We start from the raw sequence: 22,968 nt of genomic DNA, 5'->3' as shown, positions 1-22,968 counted from the left end.
ATGACCGCCATGAGGTAATAATAACCTACTCACTCAGGCCAGGAAGCGGTCTGTTGTTGTCCACAGACCGCTCGGGCTCATAGAAAGCCCTAAGAATAAGCATACGCTATGCTTTTACGGAGGTGACAGCGGTCCACTGTATTTTTCCTCTGGTGAGATACAGTACTAATCCAGAGAAGATGTAAGGAACCATATTAACACTCAGGAAATTCACAGTGTAGATGGGGGTCCGTCCCATGGATAATAAAACCCATTATCAATTGGGTCCCCCATCATGATTTTGTGGCCCAGTAGACATCTAACTAACCAGTAGATCACTAGCCTCAGCGGAACTTCAGCAGCAGAACATTTTAGCCTCAGCGGAACTTCAGCAGCAGAACATTTTCCACCACGGATGCTTGTTTAGAGAGCCTCTACATACTCTGCATACAAGCCGCCTGACATTATGCCCAACGGGATTCCCTCTTCTTCCGAGTGCTGCTGCCAATAATAATAAGAAACCAACACTTTGGAACTTTGTCTCTTGTTGAAATGATAAAAAGAGAGAAATATGACGCGGAGAGCAACATAAACTTGTGGTTGGTGGTCAGGATCGGAAACAGGGCGGTAAATGCGAAGAACGAGATAATTAAAAGGACTGAGAGGAAGCTGTTATAACAGCCTGATCATTCAAACACACCCAATCACAGACAGAAATGAACAATACGTTAATGCCTAGCAATATAGGAACCCATCGGCAAAGAAAAGGAAAAACAGCTCGGAATCTGTTCCGAGAGATGAATGTTGTAGTGGTTATGACTGAAACGGAGGGCTGGCCAGCAGGCCATAGCTGAGTGGTTAGTATGCCTGCCTGGGAAGCCAGAGGCCCTGGTTGTCCCACATTCAATTCCAGGCAGACCAGCAATGTGTCAATCAATGTGTGTCCCTGAGCAATCTTCTTAACCCATAATTGCTTGTCCTAGTAGTTATAGGATGGGTAAATGCAGAGGACAAATTTCACATAATGTGCAAATATACAGTGACAAAAAACAAAGAGTGGGATATATCCATATTTCTTACATTGTGGGGTGGATATGAGGACAGTTCCCCACAAAAACTAGGGGAAATCCCCATTCCGGACAGAACATTACATGTGCTCTAACCTGTGACAGTTTCCCTGCAGCTATATGTTTCTTTTCCAGTTAACCCATTTTTGGTGGGAACCCCTTTTGGTGTTTTAAGCATCATGTTATACTTTAGCTATTGAAAAATAGCAGATTTACAAGCTCATAGCACTTTACAAGCTCATAGCACAATATATATTCTTTCAGTGCAAACGTATTTAACTCAAATCTTTGCTTCTGGGAGGTCCCTAAAAACAACATATTTTCAGATGGGGGTCGACGGCAGCCAATTACATTATAATGTTTGGGATCCTTGACATGAAATATTGAGCATCTCTGACATAGAAAACTGTCAGAATTTAGAAGATGTTGACGTCAGGCCCTAAATGGCTTAATACCGCAGCTTGGCAAGCAGCACTGGTTTGATTCACTCACAGAAATAAAGATCAACTGTAGTGTGCTGTCGTCTGTCCGTCACCATTGAGAACATTATGGTTAGGGCTCGCCTATGAGTAGAAACAGCGTTTTCGGTTGCTGTGTGTAAAGCCTTGGCCTACGAATGAAGGGAGTCTTCCATTACAATCCCGGTAGATCCAATACATGTTTTTATTCAGCCTCAAGCTCCACAAGTATCACAATTCAAACGTAATACCAGGACTAACTCTGCCGATATTTTGACCTAAATCCCATCATGCATTCCTTCCTCCGTTGTTTTCCTTAAGCTGACGCCGGTATAGTTTCCCAGCCCCAAGACACGAGAGCTGCAGTCTCTCTCAACGCACAGGATGCATCAGAAAGACGTTACGACAGAATCGACAGAATCTTCACAATAGAAAGAATTAAACGATATAATTCAGGAACAAACCAAATAAAAATGGGCAAAGTGTCCCTATAACGACGACGACGACCACCAACTGCCGTGAGCAACCTGTTCAAATGATATCCCACTGCTCTTCCCCTCCAGCAACTATTGGAGCTATTCGCTATTGGCCCTCTACAACAGGGGTCTGTAACCTTTTTCACATCAAGTGCCATGTTTTCATTTCCGTGATAGTCAGTGTGCCATATATATTCATGACACCACATCAACATTAAATATTCCCAACTGATTTTGATTGTCCATATAGGATATACATAACAAGCTTAGAAATATTTTTGATGATCATTAAACTCAGAGCATTAACCCACCTACTGTAATCCCTCCCCAGTCATGAGTTAGGAGTTTGAATGAATGTACAATTATGTGCAGGATGTAAATTATCGTGTAATTTGTAGATGTGAATAGACTTAATTTAACTGACTACACTTTTTTTTGGAATATTTAATTTTAAAAGAAAAACCTTCTCTCTCTCACACTAATGCCAGTGTGCCAGTGATCACCCTCCCCTGTGCCAATGTTGGCACCCGTGCCTAAGGTTGCCTACCCCTGCTCTACAACCTCCCACCCTCCCCTCTCACCATCTGCAGGGGCCTCTTGCGCAGGTCTCTCTCCGTGACCAGACGCTCGTGGTCGGTGACGTAGAGGCCCCTCTGCGCCAGGGCCTGGATGACGGCGTCGTGGCCCAGCAGGGGCCCGGCGGCGGCGTCGCTCCTCAGGACCAGGCTCCCGGCGCGGCAGTACAGGTCCGCCGAGAGCAGGAGGCTGGCCACGGGCGGCTTCAGGTGCTCCTGCTCGTACTGGTCCGTGTAGAACGGGTCCCGCAGGTCTGCCGGGACGCTGTCTGTTTTTGGAGAGAGAGGAGAGGAGAGGAAGACGAGGGGGTCGTTGTGAGTTTATCTTTCACACTGATGGGGTTTCAGTTGACACATGGAGATGTGCAGTGAATGACTGTAAAAATAGGCGTATGTTCCTGTTTTCAGCACTATATTATAAGGAGTATCTGTTTCTCTGCAGCAGTGGTTCACTTTCCCATGTCAAGGCCCCCCAAATTGATATTTATTCGACCCACAGACACAGACCCCCCCCCCCCATCTGAAAAGATTTTGACTCCCCCCATGAGAGACAATTTGTCAAGATTTGTAAACAAATGCTAGAAAATAATAGCTGGTCTACAAGCTCAGAAGTCTTCACGTAGTAGTGACGCCTTCTGAGCTTGTTGATCACCTATTTTGAAATGGCTGAACTGGGGCTAAAATAGGGCTTAAATGTATAGACTTTAAACATTGTGCTGGAGAGTCGGGATCCCCCGGGACCCCCTCAAGAACCTATATAACCCCCCAAGATGCACCTTTGAGACTGAGAACCACTGCTCTGCAGTCTGGCTGAGTTGTTTCAGTATACTGGTTGTTCATAATTCAGCTGAGTATGTGCGTTCTCAGTCAGTTCCCTGCCTCGCGGTCCACTCCCGCATTTAATTTTCATCAGCTGTGGAAAGACCTCGCCGTTACTATAGCAACTGCAGCAGGAGTGAGTGAGGAACCACCAATCGATTCATCTTTCTTTCCGAGCTGGTATCTCTGCTGTGAGTGCTGTCTACAGCTCTCTGGGAACATCCCCTCTCTCTGCCTCATCAAAGGCAGAGAGTGTGAGTGTGAGTGTGTGTGTGTGTGAGTGTGTGTGTGTGTGTGTGTGTGTGTGTGTGTGTGCGACGTGCGTGCGCGCGATAGAGATGGTGTGAGTGCCTGCTTCAGAATATAATTGTGGGTGTGAATACAGTGGAGTGTGTTCCACCCAAGGCAAGTCTGTTGTGAGCACATTTCTCAAGAATAACTCAGAAGTCTTTGATTTCCATCTTTCTTTGTTTTCTACAGTTTGGTGAAGATGGGAACATATGATACTGTGGACGGAGCATCATGTGTCTTGAAGACTAAACACATCTCCAATGGCCTACAGGTCAATACCAACAGTAAATGTGGGTTGTATGAGATGGTCTGAATTGTATATCTTACATTGTCCTTTGAGATAACATTTTCTGCAGTCCCGCACCCGAAAGGCGGGAAGATTGTTATCTATGGATACGGAGCTTCATAGCAGCTTCTTCAAAAGACACAACACTGACGCTGACTGAAGGCATGGGCACAGTAGAACAAATGCAGATAAACGATTAATTAGTCACCGTCTGAGTTTTTGATGTACAGCTAGTCTGGAGACAAACTGGAGACTGCTGCCAGAGACTGGTGTAATCTGGTACACATCTCTAAGTATTCAGAGCAGTATATAGACTATAAGATCTGGGGATGAGCCACCATTAAAATAAAATCAAGGTTTTTATTTTATTGTTACTTCTCATTATACAAGTACACAAGTGCACAATTATTTATGCAATATACATGTATGTATACATGTATATTGCACAAATATGTGTGTGTGTGTGTGTGTGTGTGTGTGTGTGTGTGGGTGTGTCTTTCTTCTTGTATGTTTTTCTTTCTCACTGTTTTTCTGCCACCCTGACATCACTTGTTCTTTCTCACGCACTCTCCCTGTCTTCCTCTCTCACTCCCTCACTCTCCCTGTCTTCCTCTCTCACTCCCTCACTATCCCTGTCTTCCTCTCTCACTCCCTCACTATCCCTGTCTTCCTCTCTCACTCCCTCACTATCCCTCTCTTCCTCTCTCACTCCCTCACTCTCCCTGTCTTCCTCTCTCACTCCCTCACTCTCCCTCTCTTCCTCTCTCACTCCCTCACTCTCCCTGTCTTCCTCTCTCACTCCCTCACTCTCCCTGTCTTCCTCTCTCACTCCCTCACTATCCCTGTCTTCCTCTCTCACTCCCTCACTATCCCTCTCTTCCTCTCTCACTCCCTCACTCTCCCTGTCTTCCTCTCTCACTCCCGCACTCTCCCCGTCTTCCTCTCTCACTCCCTCACTATCCCTGTCTTCCTCTCTCACTCCCTCACTCTCCCTGTCTTCCTCTCTCACTCCCTCACTATCCCTCTCTTCCTCTCTCACTCCCTCACTCTCCCTGTCTTCCTCTCTCACTCCCGCACTCTCCCTGTCTTCCTCTCTCACTCCCTCACTATCCCTGTCTTCCTCTCTCACTCCCTCACTCTCCCTGTCTTCCTCTCTCACTCCCTCACTCTCCCTGTCTTCCTCTCTCACTCCCTCACTATCCCTGTCTTCCTCTCTCACTCCCTCACTCTCCCTCTCTTCCTCTCTCACTCCCTCACTCTCCCTGTCTTCCTCTCTCACTCCCGCACTCTCCCTGTCTTCCTCTCTCACTCCCTCACTATCCCTGTCTTCCTCTCTCACTCCCTCACTCTCCCTGTCTTCCTCTCTCACTCCCTCACTATCCCTCTCTTCCTCTCTCACTCCCTCACTCTCCCTGTCTTCCTCTCTCACTCCCGCACTCTCCCTGTCTTCCTCTCTCACTCCCTCACTCTCCCTGTCTTCCTCTCTCACTCCCGCACTCTCCCTGTCTTCCTCTCTCACTCCCTCACTCTCCCTGTCTTCCTCTCTCACTCCCTCACTCTCCCTGTCTTCCTCTCTCACTCCCGCACTCTCCCTGTCTTCCTCTCTCACTCCCTCACTCTCCCTGTCTTCCTCTCTCACTCCCTCACTCTTTTTCACTACTCTCCCCCCCCCCAGATCCTCTTTCTATCCCACCCCCCCTCTCTCTCTCCCTCCCTCCATTACATTCAGTCCTGATTGAAAATACAGTATGCCGAATCTGCTGGCGAGCAAATGTATTTTGGGTCATTACAGCACAGGGTGGCAGACTTTTAGTTTTATAATAAAATCTGTTTCTTTGCTTCAGCAAACAATATATATATACTTTGTGTCTGCACGCAGAATTTTTTACCATCTGCTTTCAATCTGATGCTCCAGCTGCCACAAAAGCTGTAAAGCACTTTGTCATCTCTGCTATTACACAAGTGATACATAAGTTGATTTACATTGCATACATTGGTCTCTGTGACATTTGGGCCTTTTCAAAACAGTGAGAAATAAACAAGAACAAAGTATACAATCCTTGTGGCGTGCCTCTACTTTTACCAGACACACAAGTCCTTCCTTATAGAGCCCTGAAGAGCTATAATAAAGTTACATTTAACAAAGAACCATATAATTAGATAGCTATAAATTGCCCTTAAAACAGTAAACAAGTGGTAGCCTACATTTTGGAATAATGGTGGTGCTGTGCAGCCGTAGGACTACAGGAGAGGCCATCGAGTCAACAAGATCAGTGGGGTTTACTCCCAATTACTCAATCCACTCAATCAACGGTCGGATATTAACCCATTCTGACCTGAGATCAGATTCGTACGAGGTTTCCACTGGACACACACTGGTCTGATGAACCCATTCTGACCTGAGATCAGATTCTAAAAATGTCAGTCGCTCTTCGATATTTCAAAAATAGCAGACCTACAAGCTCGTAGCGCGCCACTCGGTGGCGCGCTATGAGCTTGTAGATCTGCTATTTTTCAATAGCTAAAGCATAACATGATGCTAACATCAAAATGGGTTCCCGGTCAGAATGGGTTAACTAGAAATTATTAGATATGGGATACATCTATAATTGTTAATTTGATTTAATTTTGTAACAGCTATTCTGATTGAATATGACTCTGTATAACAACACATTCTGATTAGATGGCGATTCAGCAATAAATATAGTTTTGAGAATGGTGTGACCTGAATGACAAAAGATGAAAATAGTTCTTACTGTACAGTACAGTACAGTAGTCTTTGAAACCAGCCCCAAGTGGATAAGTATCCCAGAAGCCTGAGTGCAGAACAATTAAGAGTCTAACCAGAGGCTTTTACAGCAGTAAGCTTGTGGTGAAATAGCCCAGATTTGTGGGCGTGAGTGTGTTTCTTCTTTTGGCTCAGGGAGGTTGTTGCATGCAATACAAATCCAATTTTAGCCCCAGGAATATGAATGAGTTGTTGGAATAGAGCACCATAACAAGCTGTTCCACATCCAAGGCTTTGAAAACAATGGCCTTTTCAACTCTTTTACTTTAGAAGTCGAATTCTTGCTGGGCTGACAACTTTGGATTTTAATCAACGTTATGAATTATGGCATCAAGGATGCTCTTCTAAGCAAATAATATGCAGCAAATAAAGATAATCATTCTTTTGTTTATACATGACACAGGGGAAGCCCATTGAATTCTGGGCACCATAACACCTATAGTAGATATCTGATATGACCAGAAGACAATGAAATCTATAATGGATGAAGACAACCCGTCAATAGTGCCTGTGGATTCATTCATCCTCGCTGCTGTATCTGCCGCTTGTTGTTGACAATATCGGACTATTTCACACTTCCTTCACTGGGGAACAACAACCCTATATTCCCAATTTCCCATGTCAGCCAATACTGAAGGCTCACACCAACAAAGCACAAAGCCTTGATGGAACTAGCCTAAGATTTAGACTCTCGTCGATGCATATTTTATCGATTTTGACAGGTTGAAAATGTCAAAATCGATAAAATACACATACAAGAGTCTAAATCTTAGGCGATATGATGGAACGTGGAAAGCATTCGCCCTGTTGTTGTGAGAACACTTGTTCTCAACGTGAGGCCTGGGGACCCCAAGGGGTCTTTGAGAGGGATTCAGGGCGTCCCCATCCTAAATGAGTAAAATGGTAACACATTTGGAATGGGCCTGCAACTTCTTAAATTAACACTGATCTTACAGTGCACACTGGATTCCCAGATATAATAATAAAACGTTAACAGTAGCCTAATACTACCAAATTGAGGTCCACAATGCAAAATTGCATATACGCATTTTAACCCCAATGGAAACAATTAAGCAACAGGCTTTCTTGAGATCGTTTTAGCAGACCTTGTAAGTGTAAGTGTATACTTCTCTGTGCTTTTCTATGCAAACTGTGTTAATAAAGTATAAATCAATCAATACAGACAGACATAAATGCCATGCATATGACTCAACAATGGCTGAATGAGGGTTAGATGAGATCTATGCCAAATTCAAATCCATATCCATGAACAGCCTGACTTTTAGAGTCAGACCATACAAGCCAAACATTGATTGAAACCTTTATTTATTCTCGAAAAGAGCATTGAGGTTCCACCTCATTTACAATGCTGACGAGATCACATATATAAAAACAATTGATAATTATAACGATGATAAGCTCTATTGAGGGGACTTGTGTGAATTCAATTGATGAAAGTCTTCATGCATGAGTCAGCGTCTCCCTCACGTCATTTGAGCTATATTTGCCTCTTCCTAAATATATGACATGGGTGCATCCAGTGCGTTGAACAGAGGATGAGGTCATCTGGGACAGTTCTTTCACACAGACTTGTTTACATCAGCCACGCAGGTCCCACGCATCCGTCATGTCATGGATGGAGGAGAGGAGAGTGTGAGGAACGTACACAACACACCGAGGATCAAGGACCCTCCCTGGGGGAAATATATATAGGATAATGCATCTCCTCCCTGGGGAGATACGGGCTATAATTGACAGATGGAAGAACAACAGCTCAGCTGATGAGTGCCAAAAGAACTGTGCTGTAGCCTGTGCAGTCAGTCAGTCTTGTTCATGCAATCCGGGGACAATATTTTAATGAATAAAACATTATTTTATAGATTCTGTATTGTAGAGTGGGTCAGTCAATGCTATAGCTTTGGATCAACACTAAATGTATTTGATCAATTTTGACATTTTTGCAGATAGATATGAAAGTCTAGTCAGACTCGATAAAAATAAATCTATGATAGAATTGATCCAAGGCTAGGTGAGGTCAATGATACAGTATATATGATATATACATGATACATGTGCAGTGGTTGGGTAAGGTTGGAGGAGGTGGTCTCCATTGAGAAATGTATGTCGGGACAGCTGTTGACTACTGTACCCCCCCCTGCCCTGAGCTCATGTACGCCTATAACATCTCCATTGACAAACATGATGAGCCCATTCAATCATGTATGCTTGCTGCTGTTCGCAGGAAATGGTCTGCTATACTGTATGTAAATGCACACACAACACAGTGACATATCATATATTGTACTACACTACAGTATGAGTTAAAACAGTAGCCTATACATACCTGTCCCATAGGCTTTGGCCACCAACCATGTGAGGCTGCAACAAATCTTGGCTCGTGAGAAGTCGTAGTGATCGAATGACTTTATTGCCGGGGCGATAATAAGGCTCCTTTTAATATCCTTGAGGTCCTGGACTTCACCCATGGTTTCACTCTCTGAAGATGATGATGATGATGATGATGGTGTCCGTGTCCTCCGACAGGGCTCAAGAAAGCGGTGACATGTCCCCACTAATGGAATTTAATGGAAAAAATGACTTATCTTTGTTGGGTGATGCGGCGTCTTATTAATTATCCTATACATAAACGGCGGACTCTTTCTTTCATGTCTCCACAGTGAATCCCAGGTCCTGCTGGTGGTGTTTTCCATCCATTCTGCTGCCTAAACCAGTTGAAGAAGAAACGGATCTTCTCTGCTGGATCTCAGAGGGTATGAAAACGCATCTTCTTCTCAACCGCTGCTGCTGGAATGTTAATAAACATGTTTCCATTGTTGTCTTTCGGTTCCTCTGGCGCAAAGTGTGTCCCTTTTTAAGTTCACATGGTCTAACGGTGTAGTGTGTGTGTGTGTGTGTGTGTGTTGTGATTCTGTTGTTCAGATTCAATCTGTGCTGTGTGTGTGTGTGGTTGACTGGTTGTTCCTCTGCAGGCTGCCTGCCGCACTGTGCCTCTCAAAGCCCAGTGTCAGTGTCTGTGCGCATGCGCAAACTCCTACACTGTAAACAGGGTTGTAATGACCACATAGCTACCAGAGGTGTCGCCAAAAGCACTACTCTGAGATGGTGCGCAACCAAATGGACCAGCTTGCATGTTTAGAACATTTGCCGAATCAATGAAAAAGCATTTCTCGTATTTCAATTGACTTTTCGTATTTGCCATTTCATTTGAATTTTGGCAGCTTAATGCTTCCATATCAATGTACATTGTGTGTGCTTGATTTGATTTTAGAGTCACTGACGCAGCCCTGGGGGAAATTCTACTTTAATATACAATAACAATGCCTTTTATTCTGCCTTGACGTGAAACTAGATTGTGTAAAAATGAAATAAATAAAAGAAACAATTATAATAAATAAACGGGACGCGAGATCCTTTTTCGTAAAATAACAAACGAGCCAGGGTATCATACGAACTACAATCTAAGACTACAATACCCATCAGCATCAAGAAAACATCAAGCGAAGCCCTACGTCATCAACGTGCGCTTGAGCTGTTACGTGTGCTTGTTTGTTTTGATCTTGGTTTTGATGAACGTGTGGAAGGAAAATTAGCAGAAAGCAGCTGAATATAAATGTCGTTTGTTATATTGTTGCGTTAATTGATCTTGCACTGCATTCCAGAAACTATCCTGGTAGGTTTACATTAAAACATTTGACAGCCGCGAACTTCGCCCTGAACATTCTAAATGCGTGATTTCTACAGTAGCTAAAATGTAATAATAATAATAATAATAACAACACTGTCATTGATCTCTGTCTGTGCCAACAGAACAGTAACACCATGTTTATGCCGAGAGCCCTGAAAGTGAAGAGACCCGCCGAGGTCCCAGCACAACGTCCTGCTATAAAGAAGGTCAAGTTGGGTCCTCCTCCTCCAGGAGAGAGACAGACCCCCGTCCAAAGCTCCACTGGAGCCCCTCTGGACCACGAGGAAGATCTGGACCACGAGGAAGAGCGCACAGATGTGAACCTGACAACAGAACAGACAGCAGCAGCACCGGTTGCAGGCAGTACGTGGTGGACAAAGTATTTGCATATTTTATTATAGTATAAGTATCAATACTGATTGATTGAAGTATTTATTAACAGTATGCAGTATGGGTACATTTCAAACGAAAGCCCAACTCAATAACAAAAAACTGTTACTGTGGACGACACCATGATAAAGCATTGATTACACTTTTGAGTTACACTTTTGAGTTACACTATTGAGTTGCTTGAAATGTACTGTAATTCTCCAATCTGTTAATAAATCTTTCAATCAATCATGTTTACAACAGGGTCCACCATTTTCAATTCATCAGAACCACCACAATGTAGAAAAATAGTACTATAGTATTCACATAAAAGAAAAGAAAAGTGGGGGTGGCAGCAGTGGCTCAGGAGTTGGAGAGTGGCTGTCCATGTAATCCGAAGGTTCCAGGTTCGATTCCCTCCCTAACTGCAGAGCAACCCTATAACTGCTCCTGATGAGCAGGTTGGTACCTTGCCTTGCATGGTTTCCTCCACCATCGGTGTGTGAATGGGTGAATGTGAAGGTTACATTGTAATGTAAAGTGCTTCGAATGAAAGTGCTATATAAATGCAGTCCACTCGAAAAAAAGTATTGGCATCAACGTGTATTTAAAGTAGCAAAAGTGCACATTATGCAAGTGTTCAAAATGTATACATATACATATTGACATATACATGATATATATATATATCATGATGTACAGTAGCTTGTAGATCGGCTATTTTCAAATGGTGGTTAATGTATGTTTTGTAATGATAATAATCAAAATCTAAGTAACTACTAGTAACAAAGGTTTTCAAATAATTGTAGCAGAGCAAAAAGTACAACATTACAATACATTTTAAAATACTTCATTAAAGTATACTTAGTTACTTTCCACCACTCGTTACAGACACAGCATCTGTGAAAGAGAGCCCACCATGTGAGGACGGTGAAAGGGGGTCTTCGTCAGATGACAGTGAGGAGGATGAAGATGACGACGATGACGATGAGGAGGAGGAGGAGGAACCGGTCAAGTCGTTCAGGAAGAGCCAGAGGTGGCCCCAGCCCGGGGAGCCGGCGTGCGCGATGTGCGGCCGCTACGGGGAGTACATCTGTGACAGCACGGACAACGACGTCTGCAGCCTGGAGTGCAAGGCCAAGCACCTGGCCCAGATGGGGCGGGGGACCGGGGCCCAGATGGGGCTGGGGACCGGGGCCCAGATGGGGCTGGGGACCGGGGCGGACGCGTTTGACCGCAAACACAGAGCGGAGCACGACAGGTAGGGATCATCGTAGAGACGATAATGTATCGCAGAGATTTTAATTTAATGTGTAATTAATTGTCCTCCGTTATGATTTGGATTTGGTTCAGCTGCAAATTCAGTATCCCTTATACTAAAACAGAGCAGTAAAGAGTGCATTTGATTCGCAAAATTAGCAGATCTTCAATCTCACAAGCTTGTAGATCGTAATCTTCAATCTCACAAGCTTGTAGATCGTACATTCTCCTCCCACCCCCCCCCCCCCCAGAATAGGGATGCTGGGGATTCAAGTGCTTAACAACAGTGACATTTTAAGTTTTAAGCATATTTTGATTATCGCAATGATATCGTTAATCTCTTATTATTTTTTGCCACAATAATAATCGTGACGTGTCATTTTCATATCGTCCCGTCCCTAATGACAGGACTGCTCTACCTGCAGACCCCGGCGGCGGCGGATCCTCGTCGGACAACCTTCAGACCGCCGTCTACTCCTACCGAGAGGACCCGTTCGTCTCCGGGCTGACGGAGGCCCAGGTGCAGCGTGTGAAACAGGAGCTGGGCATCTCCACCCAGGGCACGGACGTGAGCAGGCCCATCGTGGAGTTCCAGCACTGCGGCTTCCCCGACACGCTGGCCGGCAACCTGAGGAAGGCGGGCTACGAGGCCCCGACGCCCGTCCAGATGCAGATGGTGCCGGTGGGCCTGTCGGGCCGGGACGTGATCGCCAGCGCCGAGACGGGGTCGGGGAAGACCGTGGCCTTTCTGCTGCCGGTGGTGTTGCGGGCACTGGAGGTACAGGATTATATGATAATATTATTGTTACAGACCTTTTACTGTTCTTACACCTTTGACCAGGACAGGTTTGTCACTTATTATAGTAATGACCTTTTGCCTTACCGTTACATAATGTCTGTCCCGAATAACCCCACAGGGATCAATAAAGTTCTTTCTTATCAATATCTTATCTTATAAATCAATGCATGGGAACTGTTCTTGGCCACAGTGGAGGAGAAGAGTTTTATTCATTCATTTCAGTCTCAAATGTTGCTAATGCTGCTAATATGTTTATCCAGAAATGATGTATACGGTAGAAATGGGTGTGATTCTCAACATTAAGTGCAGCTCTGCCTCTCGCTGTTCTCCATACAGAGTCCAGTGGGCACCGCGGGTCGCCCTGTGGCACTGATTCTGACCCCCACCAGGGAGCTGGCCATCCAGATAGAAAGGCAGGCCAAGGAGCTGGTGGTGGGCGTGCCCAACATGAGGACAGCCCTGCTGGTGGGAGGCATGCCCCTGCCCCCGCAACTCCACCGGCTCAAACGCACCATCAACGTACGCTCACTCATTCTGCCCTAACACTGACTTTTTTGTCTCTTTTATTGGTTATTAACTTATGACTACAGAAGTGTGTGTGTGTGTGTGTGTGTGTGTGTGTGTGTGTGTGTGTGTGTGTGTGTGTGTGTGTGTGTGTGTGTGTGTGTGTGAGTTGGCCTGCACCTTTGATTCTAGCTTAGAGGAAGCCTTTATGGCCAAAGTCATTAAGTACCAGCCGCTCCTCCAGACCATCATTGCACTACTACAGGTGCAATCTACTTGTGTTTATCTTCGACATGTACACAGTTTGGCTGTAAGAGGCTTCCAACAACTTGGGATGCCAAAAAAAAGCAGCCAAACGGCTTGCGAAATTCTGTGCAATCTCTTTCACTATCGGTAGCCGCCAAATATGGCAAAGACGCTGTTACTTGTACCCCTGAAGGGGGTGTGTGTGTGTGTGTGTGTGTGTGTGTGTGTGTGTGTGTGTGTTACGTTGAACTAAACCTGTGTATAGGAGGGGCTCAAAAATAGCACGCCAAGCACGGCTGCTAATGTAATGAAAAAGTTGGCGAAAGGGCCTTTCTGTGTGGAGTTTGCATGTTCTCCTTGTGTCCCCTAGGGTAGGTAGGTACCCTCACAAAAACATGCAGTAATCCTGGTCTCTAAACTACATACCCTTGGCCAGCCTGATGGAGGGGGAAAGAACTGGTCAGAATAACTTGTTCCTTCCACGCGCTACGTCCGGCCAGGGAAATTCTCCCCCGTCGGGTGAAAATAATCAGCTTGGACTCCTCATGCATATAAGGAAGCAGGTCCCCCCCCCCTAGGTTGGCATAGGAAGTGTAGCGCCCCCAGGATTACATTAGATAATTGACACTGGGTGAAGAAAAATGGGTTGCAAAATCGTGGGATACAAATGTAGTTAACAAAAAAAAAGATGGAAAAAGTGCAACAGAATTAGTTTATCAAATTAAAGATGGGACATTTTATTTTTATCTTAATTTTTATCCCACGATTTTGTAACCCAGTTTTTCTTTTCACCCAGTGCCAATTGTCTAAGTAATCCTGGGCGCTACACTTCCTCTGCCAACCTGGGGGGGCAGCGGACTGACCTCATGCCTCCTTCTATGCATGAGGAGTCCAAGCTGATTCTTTTCACCTGACGGAGGGGAATTTCCCCGGCCGGACGTAGCGAGTGGAAGGGACACGTTATTCCGACCAGTTCCTTTCCCCTCCATCAGGCGAATGGGACATTTTAAGTTCAAATCTGGCAGCCTAAACAAACCGGATGAACTGGATTTCACTGTTCCGTCCTCTTTGTCATCATCCTCAGGTTGTCATAGCAACGCCTGGGCGGCTGCTTGAGGTGCTGAAGCAGGGGGCGGTGCAGCTGGATGGAGTCAAGGTGCTGGTGGTTGATGAGGTAATGGACGTTATGGTAATTTAGTGATATCACACGCCCCTAACGGGGTGAATGATGCAGGGCTAGATATGCGGTGTCACTGAGCAGCATGGGTGGGAGGGTTGAGGTTCTTTCTCTTTTTGTCTTAGTATTATTTCTTTCCTCCTTTGTTTTTTTTCCTATAAAAGAAAAATGTATTTCATGTCATAATGTTTGTGTAACAATTTATAATCTGTTCTCAATAAAAACCTATTTGACAAAAAAAAATCTAATAAACACCAACAATCAATACAAATAGACTATTAAAATCTGTGCATTGCGTCATGCATCAAGTAGTTAACCTCTTTGAATCTGCCATCCCTGTTTGGGGCTTGCCATTATAGTTGAAAATTGTCATGTAATGTTTTTATGTGTTGTTGTCTTCCGCAGGCAGACACGATGTTGAAAATGGGATTCCAGCAGCAGGTTCTGGAGGTCCTGGAGCATGTCCCCGAGGACCACCAGACTCTGCTGACCTCGGCCACCATACCGAAGGCCACGGAGCACATGGCCGCCCGCCTGACCCGCGACCCGGTGGGCATCACCATCGGGGAGAAGAACCGGCCCTGTGCCAACGTCAGGCAGATCCTGCTCTGGGTGGAAGAACCCTCCAAGAAGAAGAAGCTGTTTGAGATCCTCAACGTATGTTACACGCAGTGGTGTTATGTGTTCCAGCAGGTTTAGCTATTGTTGTAATCTCTAAGTAACTGGACCCTCGTCTGGTTCTGACAGACAGGTAGTGTGTGCAGGCTGGGTGGTGTGTGATAATCCGGTTGAAGTATTCCTTCGGTATGGCGACTGCGGCAGCGGGCCCGGGAGACCAATAACGCGACACGAGACCGTATCACGCTAAAGGTTCATGGGGTTATGGGGTAGAGAGGCCGCTTGGGAAGCAGAAGGTCCCAGCAGGGTCGACGCCCGCCCCCAGAAATGTGTAAACTGTAACTGCTCCCTGGTGCACTCAAGTCTGACCACTTGGGCAGCAATCAGTTGAGTTGGGTGGAGGTGAAATTGGAATTTCTCCCACGGGAACAAAATGGGCCTAATTACTGTATAATCAAGAAACTGCAGCCTAATATAATACAACCTTCTGTTCTGCTTATTTGCCACTGTGCGCAGTGTTACCGGAATGCCCGAGATCTTTACAAGTCACTAGACATGGCTGGAATAATTGAGTCACTGTTGGCTAAAATGCATTGCGCGGTAAGAAAAGTCATCATTTGGAAATCAATCTCTATTTGGCTAGTGTTACCGGAATGCTGTGCTCTAGGCACCTTGCTGGGAGAAGCTTTCACAGACTTCTCCTGTGTAGATTTTACTAGTTGGGAGTGAAGCTATTGACACCACAGTCACAAGCTTAGCGTGAGATTCAGTAGACTACTATTGCGGTCCATTGTGTAAAAGTAGTACTCTTGTCAGCCACAGACCGTAATTAGCAACTATCCTTGACAAAATTCCAAGATTAGTTCTAACTTTAGTTCTAACATCATTCTGTGGGGGTGGGGGTAGCTTGTTTTCAACCAATTGGAACACATTCAGTAAAAATAAACAGATGTTTTGTTTTCCTTTTTTGATTTTTGCCTCTGGCTGCGCCAAGCCCCCAGTGAGGCTCTCGACCCTAGTGGTAAGAGCGGGGACTGCAGGCGGACCCGTGGAGTTATGACGAGAAAACCCGTGCATCTGGGCTTTAACATTGAGCGCATTTTGGACACCACATTTTGTCCAAATCTAAAAAATGCGGAAATATAGACGGTTCTTCCGGGTGCTTCAAAACGCCACTGAGCAACTTCCACTGAAATGAATAGTGGGGGGCGGGGCTATCGGTCCGGTTCAGTCTCTATCCTTTTAATACTCTATGGGCTAGCCGCTACACCACCTTTTTTGTGACGAGACAGGAACTCTGTTTGGCGCCTCCCCTTTCTAAGTCCACTTCCTCCCGGGGGTCTCCTGTGTTTATTCCTAGTACTAACGGCGTGTCATGTTTATGGCAGTGGTGCTGACATATTCTGCTAGTTAGCACTTAGCAGAAGTGACTTTCAGCTTTTCGAATGGTAGATGTCTCATTCTTTATGGAATGAAAGCCTGTCACTGTTTGACAACATGGAATCTGTTCCATGAAGAAAGCCGGCCCTAAATTTTGATTTGAATTTCAAACCGACACTGGCTACTCTGTGAGCCTCAGTCAACATCCATCGCAACTGGGTCTGGAATTTAATCAACTGGCTGTGAGTGGAGGGAATTCCTGACGCGCCAAACACTAGCCTCTACTACTGAGCCATATTTAGACAGCCGTTACTGCAGCCCTAAACCCCCCCTACCCTCCCCTACCACCCTTGTCCAGAGGAAATGGGTGGGCCCTGAGCCATGGCCTCTGTCCAGGAAATCATCCAGGAACGGCTCGTAGCATTTCTACAGCACGGTGGAACAGGAAGGGTCTGTTTCATACACACCAGTGGATAAATGACATTAGATCATAATGTGTGAGTAACCAGAGCCGTTGTACCACATGGAGGGGACATACGGAGAGTTTCACATTTTAAGCTTTCATTAGGATCAAACGTTATGAAATTGGCCACAAGTCTGATTCTGAATCATAGACAAAACATGCAAACCTCTCACCCAGATTGGTGTAAAGAAATGTTTAAGGGAACATTCCGTCGTCAATATAACCATCTATCACATACACATTGTAGACAATATTTCCATTAATGGCCTTTTTTTTCTTCTTTCCTTTCTTTTTTAATTAAAAAAGTCCCTAGACCATCATTGAGTCACTGTTGGCTGTTAAAATGCATTGTGCGGTTAGAAAGGTCTCGGAGGGCATTTAATTTGGAAATCAATCTCTTCACCAGGGGCTGCTGTAGGCCTATTTGGCTAGACTTTTCAGATCATTACACGCTTTAAAATGGGTTGAAATCGAGCACTAACAAAGGAAATAGAGCATGCACCTCCACTCTAGCCCAGGTGCTAGACAAAAAGGCAGTACAAGATGAAAAATAGAGTCTGCAACACTGGTATGAAACTCAGCTCCACTGGTTTATTAGATTCGACATTTCGTTTTGAAATCGAGCACTAACACAACTGTCTGGCATAAAGTATATTCAGTTAATTGTGTTATATTATCTTTTGTCAAGCAAGGTTAATAATACTGTACTGAAATAAATGGAATACATCCAATGGCTTGTTCAAAATTAAAATGAACCACAATAGAGCGCCGCAGTCCCTCCCCCTTTCAGAAAAACGAGTGCCTTGGGAAATTATTAGCAGTAATTGTCAAGTAGGCTATACCGTAAGTCCGAGTCAACGGTCTGAACATGCCAGACCACTGGTATGGTCTAAAATAATCGGTGCCTCAATGGCTCATCATAAAGTGTGTGTGCATGAATACCCCCCCCCCCCCGGGTGAGAATGTGGCATTCAGACACGTGTTTTCTCCCTTCTCTGACCTTCTCAGGACAGGAAGTTGTACCAGCCTCCGGTGGTGGTGTTTGTGGACTGCAAGCTGGGGGCAGACCTGCTGTGTGAGGCCGTGGCCAAGGTGATGGAGCTCAACGTCGTGGCCATCCACTCTGACAAGACTCAGTGGGAACGGAACCGCATCCTCAAGGTTAGAGTCAGTGGGAACGTAACCTCATCCTCCAGGTTAGGCCACCGTTAGGCAGCCATGATGACACAGGCCGTAAAACAACAACAAGACAGGAACATGGCTCAAGTACAGCCAGCCAACCACATCACCCTGGCATCCACACTTTGAGTAGATTTTCAACCCTTTCCATTGTGAGCTTAGTGCTTACATGGTTACATGAGCTTAAATTTAGTTTTTCTACTGCATATAGGGCTTAAGTGGTCAATGCAACATGTCAGTGACCTGAGATCAGATTCATACGTTTCCACTGGACACACACTGGTCTGATTAACCCATTCTGACCTGAGATCAGATTCTAAAAATGTCAGTCGTTCTTCGATTTTTCAAAAATAGCAGATCTACAAGCTCGTAGCGCGCCACTCGGTGGCGCGCTATGAGCTTGTAGATCTGCTATTTTTCAATAGCTAAAGCATAACATGATGCCAATACCAAAATGGGTTCCCGTTCAGAATGGGTTAATACAACATGTGTAGTGTACATATCTCTACATATCTCTCCCACAATTATCTTTAGAATAATTACGCCTTACGGTATTGTACTTTGAAGGCATACAGAGCAATTTTACTTTTGTTTTGCATAGATTCATTCATTCAAGTTTTGTTTATTCTCAAAATTACACTGTGTAACCAAACTCGTCGAGTCGTCGAGTAATACAATATCATATAGAAAAAAAAAACATCACAATACATCAGAAGATCAGGAAAAGAAAAACATAAGATATACATGTGTGTTACGAAGGAACGGAGTGCCTCTCTGACATCGCTCACAACCGGGGCGTCAGAGTGACGTCACCCCTGACATCCCAACACCATAAATATCATTGCCTACGCAAGTTACAGTCGGATTAAGCTAAGAAGAACCGAGAACGCGTAGCAGACCTAGGATTCCATATCAAGATCTCGCTTACAATGTGAATTACATAGGTTTACAAATAAAAAGCTAAGACAAATTTCAAAACGATCTAAAACAGTTACATATTGTGGGGTTCTGTATTGCTCACCAAGGTTTTAAAACGACTCAAGGGTACCAATATGGTCCGTTTCAATGTCGTTTGCAGGTCATTCCATGTATTAGGGCCGAGTTCAGAGCTAACTTTTGGTTAGATGATCCCAGTAGGAATGTTTAGGAAACCCGGCCTAACCCTAACCCTTTGTTGTGAGGAGTGCGGACCATGTTTTGTCCAATGGGGTAGAAGAAGATGTTATGTTATATGAATATTTGTTTTTACATATGAATGTGTGTGTGAATGTAATGCACAATCCATGTAAAAGCGCTTTGGATAAAAGCATTACATAATTTAAAAATGTCATTGATAATTTCTACAAAGCATTTAGTGCTCTGAACATGTGGTGTCTTGTTGTGCTTGGTGTGCTCAGGGTCTTCATTTAGTGCTCTGAACATGTGGTGTCTTGTTGTGCTTGGTGTGCTCAGGGTCTTCTAGAGGGAGACTTTGAGGTGGTGGTCAGCACTGGGGGGGTGCTGGGCAGAGGACTGGACCTGGTCAATGTTAAAGTGGTGGTCAACTTCGACATGCCTCCCAGTATGGATGAGTATGTTCACCAGGTAGGTTCTACGTCTGTAGGTGGTTTGCTTTTTTTTTTTTTATATATTTTTTATCCCACAATTTTGTAAACCATTTTTCACCCCTGTGCCAATCATCTACTGTGATCCTGGGCTCTACACACCCTCCGCCAACCTGGGGAGAGCAACGGACTTAACTCATGCTCCCTTCATGCCTGAGTGTCCAAGTCACTCCTTTACACCTGACAGGGGGGAGTTTCCCTGGTTGGACATAGCGCGTGGAAGGAACACGTTATTCCAACCAGTTCCTTTCCCCTCCATCAGGCGCCCCGGCTGGCCAGGGGGAGGCAGTTTAGAGACCAGGATTACTGCATGTTTTTGTGAGGGTACCTACCCTAGGGGACACGGGGAGAACATGCAAACTGTATGTTGATATTTGTCACAGGGACATACTTGGCGAATATTGAGCCAGTGTTCAAGTTACACGATGGCTTTCAGTAGAGCCCTGTTTCCCTGGGCTGTGTACAGTACTGTACACAGTACAGTGTTCTCACGCATACATGACGTACTGTAATTGCATCCCATGACCATTATGAACATACCCACGCCACGGCTGTAAAACGACATACAAATATAGTATGGGGTCCTGACTCCTTTTATTTTCTAGATTAACCTTTCATCTTGGCGTCCCTATATTTAAAAAGAAATCATTGTAGGCGAACATTTTCAATTGCATATACTTAAAATAAATGCCCAAACGTTCAAAAATATCGTATCTACAATTACACAATGTGTCACGTTCTGAGCTTTTAGATTGGCTACTAATGCTATTTGTATTAAAATAAATATGCAGGTATAGGACTTTAATTTTAAACATTCAGCTGTTTGCTCTGCTACGGTGGTCGTCAAAGTGGGGTCCAGGGACATTGAAGGAGTTCCCAAATGGATCTTTACACGTCTGTAATCCTGAGAGTTATTGCCAACATGACATTGAAAGACATTTCAGAACCACGTGTAGGAGCCATAATGTGACAATTGTGACGACATGCCTAGTCTTGTGTTTTATTGGTGACGTAAGGCATGTCACTTTAATGGACAGACACTGCACTGGTAGTAGGTGGTGGGCATGATCACGGGTGCTTTGGCACTGCCATGCTAAAAACTATCTTATTCACCTGCCGGGCACTACTACTGTGTGGAATTTGGACAGACAGAGGGGTTGTGGGAGAGGACATTTTCTTGTTGACCGTCATAAACGCAACTTTAACACCGTAACATCCACGTTTAGGTAATAGTTGAGGCCTGGGAACTGTTGTACCTTTTTAACGTGTGTTGTGGAGGTAATAAATGGTCAAACTATTTTTGCGTGCGCGTCATACAAGTGTATCTCATGTTTTAATTCCTCGCCTGGTGACTTTATGAACACCACCACTGCTCCACTAACCTGTTGTGTACCCGCCTTTCTCCAGGTGGGGAGGGCAGGTCGCCTGGGTCACAGAGGTACGGCCATCACCTTCCTCAACGGCAATAACAAGCGCCTGTTCCTGGACGTAGTGAACAGAGTGAAGCCCACGGGCTCCATCTTGCCCCCGCAGCTCCTCAACTCGCCCCACCTCCACGAGCAGCAGAGGAGGGAGAAACAGAAAGCCAAACCGCGGGCTGACGACCCGCTGGTCACACCCAACAACCTCATAGACATCATCAGGAAACACGACCGCCGCAAAAAATGACCACCGTGTTGACTGTTTACTGTTCATCATGTCAGTGGTTCTCAAGGTTTTTTTTTCATGTCAAGGACCGCCAATTGATGTGTTTTTTGGCCACGGACACCCATCTGAAAGAGAAGATTTATATTCACATTTTCAAAAAGAATTCTGGAAAATGACGTCGTTCTGTGAGCTTGTAGATCTGCTATTTTTTTTTAATAGCCAACATAGAAATGGTTACATTTGGGAGTCCATGGCATGTAATTGTTAAAGATTACTGTATGTAAATGTGTAATTTGTGTTTGATTAGTTTTTATTAATAAATTATAAAAATATGACAGATGTACTGGTATGTGCGTTTCTAAACGACAGCAGTGGGCCCAAAGTGCTATGCAATCAACACAGATGACCAACTCTGATGCAAACTGTTGTAATGATGTTTTAGAGTTAGACAACATGTTTGAGTTGAGTATTATCTATAGTATTACAAGATAGCGTTGAGAGTGCTGCCACCTACTGCCTGTCCTAGTCCTTGGGCCAAGTCCCCCAGATATGAATTCTAGTTGTGATTTGTGAAATTCCTATACATCCCTAGATTAGGTTTTGATATGATAGACCTTGCTGACTGGCAGCTTTATAGTAGTTTATCACCTCAAAACCCCCTTTTTGGTATATAAATTGTGTAAAGGCATACATTAATTCACTAAAATTACATAAATCGACTTGGTAGTATCCTGACACATAGGGGTAAGTAGCAGAATGGGATTTTGGGGCTTGCTACCATTGTATTGTTAAATATGACCTGTATCATATCATCCCCAGAAACACAAAAATATACTGCGCATCAACCAGCGTTGCCATGTCTGCTTATTATAAGCGATTTGCGGCTTGTTTTTGAGTGGTGCAACCACTCCAAGGAACAACAATGTCCGTCCGTCCTCACCTGTGTGTGTCCCTCACGACCTCACCTATGTGACTATGAGTACCAGTAGGGGCAAAAGTGGCGCTGTTGTGCCAGAAACAGAGAGACAGATAGTGTTGCACTGTTGCCTGCTAATTACACAGAGAGAGAGAGATAGTGTTGCACTGTTGCCTGCTAATTACACAGAGAGAGAGAGAGAGAGAGAGAGAGGGGGAGAGGGGAGAGGGGAGTTGCACCACTCAGTTCACACAGGTGTGATTTATTTCTGTATAGTTGCTTATTTGGGCTCGCTTTCAAACTTTTAAATTATTATTTAAACCAGGGGTTCTCAAATATTTTCATGCCATATGGTTCAAAT

The 22,968-nt window shown here is 44.7% G+C and overlaps 2 protein-coding genes across 2 annotated transcripts in view; one reads left to right on the top strand and one right to left on the bottom strand.

Moving 5' to 3' along the window:
• camsap2a (calmodulin regulated spectrin-associated protein family, member 2a) overlaps positions 1-9,243 on the bottom strand; it is a 95,408-nt gene extending 86,165 nt beyond the window's left edge. The window contains exons 1-2 of the mRNA XM_080770226.1: positions 9,084-9,243; positions 2,562-2,824 (exon numbers count right to left, since the gene is read on the bottom strand). Coding sequence (XP_080626352.1) covers positions 2,562-2,824; positions 9,084-9,225 — 405 coding nt within the window. The 5' untranslated portion in view covers positions 9,226-9,243. The remainder of the gene's footprint in view (positions 1-2,561; positions 2,825-9,083) is intronic.
• A 144-nt stretch (positions 9,244-9,387) lies between these two features.
• On the top strand, positions 9,388-22,026 carry ddx59 (DEAD (Asp-Glu-Ala-Asp) box polypeptide 59). The gene is made up of 11 exons (XM_080770228.1): positions 9,388-9,510; positions 10,568-10,808; positions 11,706-11,975; positions 12,024-12,075; positions 12,483-12,852; positions 13,210-13,392; positions 14,708-14,797; positions 15,206-15,457; positions 18,270-18,422; positions 19,893-20,024; positions 21,452-22,026. The coding sequence occupies exons 2-11, from the start codon at positions 10,580-10,582 to the stop codon at positions 21,710-21,712; spliced, it is 1,992 nt and encodes a 663-aa protein (XP_080626354.1). The 5' UTR covers positions 9,388-9,510; positions 10,568-10,579; the 3' UTR covers positions 21,713-22,026.
• Positions 22,027-22,968: the final 942 nt, after the last annotated feature.

This window comes from Protomyctophum bolini, assembly GCF_963924005.1.
Source record: "Protomyctophum bolini genome assembly, chromosome: 8".
Taxonomy (NCBI): Eukaryota; Metazoa; Chordata; class Actinopteri; order Myctophiformes; family Myctophidae; genus Protomyctophum; species Protomyctophum bolini.
Note: the sequence above shows the minus strand (reverse complement) of the source record. Positions and strands in the feature narration are given on the sequence as shown.